Source organism: Tubulanus polymorphus, chromosome 5 (genome assembly GCF_964204645.1).
Source record: "Tubulanus polymorphus chromosome 5, tnTubPoly1.2, whole genome shotgun sequence".
Classification (NCBI taxonomy): Eukaryota; Metazoa; Nemertea; class Palaeonemertea; order Tubulaniformes; family Tubulanidae; genus Tubulanus; species Tubulanus polymorphus.
This window is the reverse complement of record NC_134029.1, coordinates 8,952,117-8,962,251: the sequence shown is the minus strand read 5'-3', so window position 1 is coordinate 8,962,251 and position 10,135 is coordinate 8,952,117. Positions and strand designations below refer to the sequence as shown.

The 10,135-nt window shown below is 36.6% G+C and overlaps 1 protein-coding gene across 4 annotated transcripts; it reads right to left on the bottom strand.

Annotated features, from left to right (window-relative positions):
• Positions 1-1,304: 1,304 nt before the first annotated feature.
• On the bottom strand, positions 1,305-8,836 carry LOC141905754 (organic cation transporter protein-like). 4 transcript variants are annotated; one of them, XM_074794759.1, is made up of 14 exons: positions 8,822-8,836; positions 7,571-7,664; positions 7,327-7,477; positions 6,928-6,988; positions 6,235-6,394; positions 5,164-5,342; positions 4,855-5,085; positions 3,674-3,870; positions 3,365-3,580; positions 3,024-3,158; positions 2,836-2,924; positions 2,524-2,644; positions 2,339-2,411; positions 1,305-2,251 (listed from the first exon to the last, which is right to left on the bottom strand). In XM_074794759.1, exons 5-14 carry the CDS (start codon positions 6,368-6,370, stop codon positions 2,018-2,020), a joined length of 1,611 nt encoding a protein of 536 aa, XP_074650860.1. In that variant the 5' UTR covers positions 6,371-6,394; positions 6,928-6,988; positions 7,327-7,477; positions 7,571-7,664; positions 8,822-8,836; the 3' UTR covers positions 1,305-2,017. The 4 variants fall into 4 exon arrangements, with proteins under 4 accessions (XP_074650860.1, XP_074650859.1, XP_074650861.1 ...); XM_074794758.1 differs by lacking the exons at positions 7,571-7,664; positions 8,822-8,836 and having other exon boundaries at positions 7,327-7,561; XM_074794760.1 differs by lacking the exons at positions 7,571-7,664; positions 8,822-8,836 and having other exon boundaries at positions 7,331-7,561.
• Between the last annotated feature and the right edge of the window lie 1,299 nt (positions 8,837-10,135).

Sequence of the window (10,135 nt, the reverse complement as noted above, 5' to 3'; positions counted from 1 at the left end):
GATTTTTACGAATTATAATCCGGGCCTATGTTGCAAAGGATCGGAGACGAATTTCAAATCTATAATGAAGGTAAGGTTGGAGTTTAGATTTAGTGGTTTATTGTTTAGTTAAGTCGCTCTCGAGATGATCGCACGATCGCTAACGCAATGTTGATTACAAGTTTCTCCGCGTGTTTACGCAGAATGGGCCGATTGTATATCGGGCTCCGTGTGCGATCGCGCAAGTTGAATGTTAACAATTCTGAAACGCAAACGACCGCAGGGTCGTCGATACCCCGCTCACGAGTCCGGTTGAATACCACAGGTCTATGCTACAGAACAATAATTGTTGATAATCTTAATCGCGTAGAAGAATTTGTGTTTGAGAATTTTCTCTAAGGCAAAGAAGTTACACATTCTCGTTCAGTAGTGAACATTTAATCGTCCGAATACATACACTGTGCTCCTTTATTTGTGAATACTCTAAGTATATAGTTAGTCAACGGTCAAAATCTAATTACTAAATCGGGAAGGCGGCGTCTATTGCCTCTTCGGGCGTCCATATAACCAGGATAGAAGTGTGAAAATAAACTTAAACAGAATTTTATCATCATCCTTCGTTAAAACTGTCTAAAAAAAGTATCGGTATTTTTCCTACTGTCATTTTTACCGGTGGTGTTTTTCCGGTGGTATTTCTTCCGGTGGCAATTTTTTCCGTAGGCACTATTTCCCACATTTATCAAAGTCATATCCTATAAAGAAATTTCCAGTTTCAAGGACCCTTATTTTGGACTTCGCGAATATTCACCAATTTTCACACAATCGCTCTCAATAAGTTGCGAGTAAAACACTCGAGGATCGCCAGCAGTAATCTGTATTTCATTTCCTCTAGAATGTTGGATCAATTCTGTTTATCATGCAAGGGAATGCAGAGCTAATTGATATTCAATCAACACATTTGTTTCAAAAGAGATAGAAAATTATTGAGACAATGGGGACCTCGAATGACACCGCCACAACATGGCGCCTTGAAACTGGAAACTTCTTAATAGTCGCTTTTTCTAAGTATACGGTCCACAGGCAACGTGATAAATTCAATAGTAGTTCAAAGCCCGTGCGGGGACAAAAACAGCAACGCGAAGTAGGAAATACTTTTAATGCGAAACGAGCACGGCTTTGTTTATTTGATCGTTTCTAGGGTAGGTCTCAATTGGTCTCTATCGATTCCGGAACTTTCGCAGGTGCAATTTAACCGGAATACTCTTTTCGCAACAAGAAAGAACAATAAGCTGGTTTAGATTGAAAAAAGGACAAGCGCCCCTGCTGCTTGACGTTTATTATTAGATTACAAATTCGTAATGTTTACAATAAGCTTAATACTAGGTCAAACGGCCCAGCTGTTTGACCTAACTCCAATGACAAGGAATTAAATGTTGATGTACTCATTACCATGCAACCCGATGATGGTAAATAAATAAATAATAAATAAATTTATTTCCACAATAAAATTACAACATGTCATAAAGAGATATACAAATATGAAATGTATAACTAAAATATATACTATATATTTATACGCCAAAACAACAAATGATCGCCATGTAAACGGATAAACTGAACGTTGACTTGAAGACTGATTTGGCTGAGACCAAACTAAAAAACATCTAACTAGGTCATACGCACGGATGCTCGAAAACAAATGCGCGTTTCGTATGTTCGTGGGTGACGTTAGTTTTCACGTCAGACACGTTTATGGATGCTGTTTGACTACGCGTTAATTTTCGATGTTTAGAGCCTGGAAGTGAGTACAGGGTCTGATGAATTGAATATACAACGCACCAATATTGTCAACGCACCGTAGGCATGATTTCAACGAACTAAGGAGTAAAGTATGCTTAGTCATACCATTTCAGTAAGTGTGAAGGGGGAATGATGATAATAATAATGATGAGAATATAACAATGATTAGCTGCAGAATAGCAATAGTATAGGGTTTCGGTGAAGTAGCAGAAAATCTAATGAAGTACGAAACTATTTATCAAAGAAAAGTTTCTGCTTGCTCCTTTTCTTCATTGGCGTCAACATTTAAAGATTTATTCTTTCTTCTGTTCAATAAACCACACGTTAAACTGTGTAGTTGCCACTGTTTCATGTCCTCCACAGTCTGTGGTAATGGCCGTCCTCTCGTTTCTGGTAACAACAACACCAGCATTCCGACAAGCAACGACATCCCACCGAAAATAACTCCGGGAGCCCACGGCACCAGACGCGCCTGAAATGACAAACATCGGCTCTGAGTAATCAATAGGATACAGTTTTATGTTAGAAAAAAAAATGTTTAATTTCTGATAGAACTTACCAAATAAACAGAGAATGGCGCTATGGTACCAGCAACCGGACTACTAAACGATGCTATTCCAAGTCCAGTATTCCTTGAATCAATTGAACAAAATGAATATTGAACGCAATTTAAGGATTCTCTGTCATTTCTTACGATGTCCAGTGCCTTGGAGCTTGTTTAGGTTCCAAAGGTTACCTACTCACCTGATGCACGTAGGATACAACTCTAAAGTATACTGGGTGACTATACTAAAGGAAGCCGTGATACTGAATTTACCAACTAAGGTAAAAAAAATTGATAAAGGTGTTAAATCTGTACCACTCTCTGAAATATAAATAACACCGTTAATATACCATGAGTATAAAATACTAACACTTTCCAACAAACTGGAAAGATCGATATTCTTCATGCGTTCCAGCCATCTTGTTACGATTGTTCTAAAAAGGGAGAAACTTTTCTATTTCCTCTCAAATATTATGATGGTTCGTGAGCATGTTTGGCAAAGTTTAACCTACCTGTAACAGGCGGAATGAATACGAGCGGGATCAGTAAAATACCGGCTAATATATGAAAAGTAGATAACGATATACGTCTCCCAGCTCGACTGAAATAAATATGAAATATAAGCCGAACAATGCATTTAAATCGAAATAAAAATAGATTTACATGTATAAATGTTTTCAGATTTCGTTTATATCCACACCTTTCCATTGAAAACATGGTGCAAACAGTAGCAGGTATTTCAACTAATGCCATTAGAAAAAAATTCAGATATCGGTCGCCGGCCAATACAGCTGCGGACAGCGATAAACTGTAGTAAACTAGACTGTTGACAAACCTGACAAATAGAAACATAAGCTGAGTCAGTAGTCACTGGAAGTGAAACATCTCAAGGTGAAAACAGCTGTAATGTTGATGAAAACAGCTGTCACTAGGCTTGTTGTAAGAACTTTCTCAAAGACAGACACAGTGCCAAGAGACTACGTTTTAAATTTTCCCTTTTCATTTCGAAGTGATAATTAGAAGTCCCCGCTTAAACATTACCATACAATAGATAGTATAAACGTTATTGTTCTAAGAATTGGAACGCGGATTAATGTCATTCGACCAAGTTCATTTTCTTGTTGAGCTTCGGCTTCTACTTTGAACGGATGTTCTGGAAGCGTTATCTTATTCGAAGCGGCCGCCTTTCTAACGATTTCTTCAGCTTGTTCCACCTTTCCTTTCGACAACAGCCACGGCACAGATTCTGGTATCAACCTTCGACGATACAATACATATATACACGCATAGTGCGTATAAGCTCATGATTTATGCCACAGAATTTATGAATATGTTAAAATATAAACTAACCAAATATCAATAATTGTCACAATTGGTACACAAGCGACTGCGAGCTGTAAATGACGCCAATTTCTGATAAAATACGCCATCAAATCTAGTAACATCATCCCAAGACTCCACCATACAAACATTATCTGACCAGCAAAAGCTCGTTGTTTTTTCGGAAACAGTTCAACGGTTGCGACAATAGCTATCAACAAACAAGCCTGCAATCAACCTAATGTTAATTAATGTTAATCATTATACAGCTTATTTCCATTTATACTTTACTTTACTTTACTTTATTTACGATAAACTCAGGTCATTTACATGACAATTAGAGCGTAATACAAGAAAATTACAAGAAAACAGGACATATCAATAACAAATGATCGTATTGTCAACCGATCGCTATTCTCTAATTGCGTATCGAACCTTGGCTTTTACTGACTGTTGCAAAATTTATACTAAAAAATCACAATAAATTGTAGTATAAACCTCTAAGCACCGTCATTTTGTGGTTCATATGTTTATCTTTATTGCTCGACGAGCTGTGGCTTCTAGCAGAACTTAGAATCTACTGCGCATTCAGATTGTGAACATTGCTGTATTATTTTTTATCATTATTATTATTATTATTATTATTATTATTATTATCATTATTATTATTATTACTATAATTATTACTATTATTATTATTATTATTATTATTATTATTATTATTATTATTATTATTATTATTATTATTATTATTATTATTATTATTATTATTATTATTATTATTATTATTATTATTATTATTATTATTATTATTATTATTATTATTATTATTATTATTATTATTATTATTATTATTATTATTATTATTATTATTATTATTATTATTATTATTATTATTATTATTATTATTATTATTATTATTATTATTATCGTTATCGTTATCGTTATCGTTATCGTTATCGTTATCGTTATCGTTATCGTTATCGTTATCATTATTATTATTATTATTAGTGTTATTATTATTATTTGTGTTATTATTATCACCATTATGTAATATTCGAACTCACTGCTATGTAATTTTGTGACCAATGTGATTCTTGTTGAAATTTGTGGGAATGAAATTTAAATGTAAAATACTAAAATTGAACCTTGGTGGAATCCTGAGGAATTCTCTAATAAAAGAGGGACTTTAAAGGAGTGAAATAGCTTACGTAGCCGACTACACCGCTTAATATTCTGAATACTGTGAACATGGCGTAGTTGACGGCGTAGGCGGTCGCGACGCCACATATAACTTGGATACAATTTATTATCAAGTAGACCCGTTTCCTTCCGTAGTTATCAGCAAGCGGTGATACAAATACGGTAGCAAATATCGAACCCATTACAAAAAATGACTGCGAAAGTTCACCGAGGTAGTCGTGATCACAAACCAAATCCCACTGTTAAACAAAAAAGAATATTAAACGACATCTGGATCGAGTGAAATATCCATTGATCGGGTTCCAGATGGCCCTTACCTCGGTTACGATTGTTATTCCGTAATCTGTATCAAGATAGGTCCAATGCGAACATTTTTCTGTTTTATTAACGGAGGTTAGATTACTACTGTAGATGAGACAGGATTCTGGCTCCCCGTTCTTTTTTCGCGGTAACGATGTATTTTCAGGAACTGTACAGTGGTGATCCGGTACAGCGGCTGCAATCATGTTCAACACCTCGTTATAACTCATAAATAAGGCCACGCAAAATTACCCTTGTTTCTCATCAGCCCTTTTTTGGAAAAATGACGAGGATGGCAGGTTTTTATTTTTATTTCCCTTTAAAAAAAAAGATTGGAAAAAGCCTTATTCAAAGTTCCGAAAGTGACGAGTCCTGTGCAGTTAGCTCAGTTGGTTGAGTGGAGGACTGGGCACCAAGAGGTCCCTATATAGTTCGAAATTCGAGACACATACACGGACTAAGCTATGCTAACTAAGTCAGGTTCTGAGCCATACCAACCTATAAAAAGGCTCTGGCCGTCTCTTAAGACTCACTAGGGTTACACTGTTACTGGCAGTTGGGACGTAAAACTCTTCTAAACTATTTTTCATTGTATGATGGGGGAGATTTAGGCGTTATCGACCTTGAATCAGGATGGAAAGCACTTCGTTACCTAAATACTCACCTGCCACAGTAACAATCTTGGGGAGCGACCGTGAAGAAAAACATGAAATAAAGATATGTGATTAGATAGTTTATCGGGATGAGTGCGGGAGTGTTTTACTCTAAAAACAAAAGAAACATACACCGATTTCTGCACGCGGGATGCGCTTTTCTATTTTTATTTTTTACTGACGAACTTCTTTTGACGCGCGCGGAAAACGAAACTGATGAGAAACAAGCGATTATTTTGCGAGGCCTGTGGAAATCTCAATGATTGAACGACGATTAAGTCGACAGTTGAATCTATATTTTCAATACGCTTCAAAAACTAATGTTTTTTACCCAAGGGTAGTTAGGGATCTCTTGGGGGACTGGACCTTATACGCGTCCATATTATTTTTGTAAAGCAAATACCTATACACATTTTAGTTTAAAAACTGACTTACCTATAAAAACAGCCGACATGGTAAAAAGTGCGAGCACGATATTAGCAGGTACTACCCAAAACTGATAGGCTAGTAAATGCCACTTTTTACTGCCCCTCCACAGTTGGTTTAATGTCCGTTCAATAGCTTCATCCATTGCCAGGTTTCAGAATGGAACACACTGTAAGATATGTATTGGAAGATTTACCAAAAGAATATTGGCAGCAAAGATGAACAAAAGATTTTAGTAAAGATACTATTGGTACTATATACTTTTGGTTGAATGTAAATACTATTTCCTTCCAGTGACATATCTAAAGCAAGCGGTCTTGTTACTATACCAGGGATTTGTCAAAGTATCCGGTATGAAAGTACACTAATATTTGGAAAAACTTTCACTAAACATTGAACCAAATAATCATGATAAATTTACTAACATATTCGAGTCCAATTTGTTGCCACGTTCAAACCAAAACGCGGTTTTGTTCACTCAAAAGGTAGTCTACGCTCTCTACGAACAACCGAGACAGTTTATCCATCAGCATTTACTTACTAAATGTTTTTCTTCCGGCGAGACACCTTTGGATCTCATTGAAATTTACTTAAATCTTTATTTGAGAAGACACCTTCAGATTTTTTGTTGTTGAAATACCAGTAGTTGATTTAGCAATTAATATGTAGATGACTAAAGCTGATGAATTTTGTTGATTTTACCTTTTTAGTAACGTTGACTTTTTAGTCAAGTTGACTGCCCAAAGTATATAAACCAAATTATCTATAGAAGAAAAAAAAAAACAAAAAAACAACCATATTATTAACAGGGTTTGGCATCCAGCCTTGCAGTCAGAACAAATGATAATTGGTTTTTTTCGAAATAACATATGTACGAAGTTTCAAGTACAATCAATCAAAGCACTGTTTACAAAAATGATAAAAACAGGTGAAAAATACTCGTGGTTCGTATCATTGCTAGGCCTGCGTATTATACTCCAGTCCACAATGTTTGAAAAAAATCACAGGCTCTATAGTCACCAAACCTTCGACCATTTAATGATATTATAATTTCTTATTGGATTGGAGTTCAATGAAATTACTAATATCAATATGACTTACTTACTCACAGAATGTTACAACACATTCATTCAGCGATAACTTTAAAGCTCAGTCACTGAGCTCTCCCTTGGTTGCGTGGTATTGTCTGGTTGAATCTTCTAAACGTAGCCCAGTACCAACTCTGACGCTTCACTGATTGTGCGTGGTTATTCTATATTGAGCGTATTACCAACGTTATCATAAACAGGAATATATACATACATATCGTAACATAAAACTTTTATGAATCGTTGGTATTACGCACATTAGTTTTTCAGGCGACACCTTGTCGATGTGATAAGTCACTACGAGCCCGTCAACAACCAAGTAGAATGATCCACTGGAATACATGCTGTCACCTGTAAATGACATAATTACAACCTGGCCAAAATCTAAAGAGGATTTTGCAAGAGCTATTTCTGCACAAATAATTGGATCCCCTAGCTTCGGGTTTTTTTTAGCGCCACGCAGGCCATTATTAGCGGGTTCCATATTTCTTTTTCCCAAATAGGGAGAGACCAAAGAGCCTTTGACCAAGAAACTCGCCACCAGGGTTCGAACCCATAAACCCTGGATTGATGAGACCAATGACCATTTAGCCACTGCGCCACTCGGAATTTATAGTATCTCGAACGATATCGAACATATTTTCCTTCTCGGAATCATTAATATATACACACACGTGCTTGTTCTATATAAAACAGGTTTTAGTTTAGTAATGTTTTAAATAAGTAGTTATCATCCCGTCCCCAATCACGTAGAATAATCCGCTGGAATACATAACGTAACCTGTAAGTGGCACACATGACACCGTGATAGGTCGGAGTGGTATTTAATGATAAATTATGTATGGACTCGAAAAAATATGATAGCGTTATGGGCAACAATTAAAGAGGATTTTGAAGATATTTGTTCTAACGTTCGCGTTAGCAGATTTCTCCACAAATCATTAGATCCCCCTAGCTTCGGAAGTTATAACATCTCGAACGATCCCAAACATACTTTCCTTCTGGGAATCATTAATGGACCACATCCATGCTTGTACTATACAAAACAAGTTTTTTGTTGGAGGGTTTTTAAATGTATCTTTTAAAGTAACCTACAACAAATGGACAGTTCTATAAGATATAACAATAATATTTGCAAAGAGGGCACTTTTCCAAAATTTGCCATCTTGCCCTGCCTTAAACGACCCTGATAACATCATCCTCCTCTGCAGGGATTGCCACGGTACGAAACCCTGCCACACTAGACCGAGTGCGCAGCTACATGCACAGCTTAGATTATGTGAGTATTAGCAAACCAGAAATCCAGTTTCATTTCAGCCCGGGTTTTCCCATTTATAGTTCTACCGTGAAATTTGCGTCAGCGATTATACAACGAGCAAAATCTGCTCAACCGGTCCACTGTGGCAGGGATTCGTGCCGTGGCTGCGTGTAGCGATGCCATCAGGTTCGCCTCCCTGCCGATGGAGGATGTGATAACATCAACGAAGTTCAACAAGATTTTTACTTACAACGTAGACCCTGGTGATATCCAAAAGTGTTTCTTCGAAAAAAGCAACAAACAATGGCAATACCGCATCCATTCGTGCATTAAACGTGAATTTGAACTTCCTTCAACAGTGCTCTAACATGTGCTCTATTATGTTCAGTTTTTTTCAACATGAAGTTAGAAAAAAAATCTGTTGACTTTGTCCGAAAAGATAATCGTCAAACACATCGGTGGACTTCTCCGTCAAAGTTTCGAAATGCGCGAAAGAATGACCAATTCTCACGAATTGTGTGAACATTTACACCATATCACATAATATCACATAAACTTATTTTGTGAAAGCTAAATTGGCGAGAAAAATGAAATCACCCACTTACGCTTCATCAGCATCAGCTGGAATAATTATTCAGCAGCGAACCATTGTATCATTATTCAGTTGACTTACAGAGGTAGACAAGTCAGGACAGCCGATTCCATATCTATATTGGTTGGGGCAGCATATTTAGGTTTTTTTTAAAATTCGCCGTTTCGGCACCTCTGTCTTCAGATTTTCTTTCAGTGGCTCTCCTCGATTCAATTAATATACGATAAAGTCAGGACAGACGACACCATATCTATATTTGATAGCAGCAGGCTTAGATTTTTTTTTGAATTCACCGGCGCCGCTGTCTTCAGATTTTCTTTTAGTGGCTTTCTTCGGTTCAATTAATTCGGTGCGCGGCGATTATTCCTTCGTTTACGGTCACACTTCAAACATTTTCTGAAAAACCTGTTCTAACGCAACACAACATGTGTCGTGTACGCTGGGCCTTATCCTCAATGAGCAAGTCCCTGTGTTTCATTCCTCGGCACAAATATATAATATTAATAGACACAGATATCGGATACAATCAAATACTACATCTAGAGGGTTTTATTAAGTACCGACATTCGCTGGAATGTACCTAATTGAAGTACGATAGCAAATATTGATAGAAACCCCTACTTCAGTTTCCAACTCAATAGCATTGACTGCTGACTCGTAGTACTTGGCACTACTACACGCTAACAGCAATTTGAGTCTTCATTAAAATTGAATCAAATTCATTAGCAATGTTAATCCGCCGATAAACCACCGAACTCGATGTAGCAAAATCGAAGAATTGTTCCAATCTAAACATGCAAAGTTTTATCAGTAGAACGTGACCTGGGATAAATTGAATTAGCCAACGCTAACTGAATACCGAAATTCCTTACCTACGTATTCTGATGTGTCGGCACCGCTTAGATTTCGTGGCTTTAACAATGCGACACGAAACAAACCAGATTATCTGATAATTTGCTTAAATTACACGAA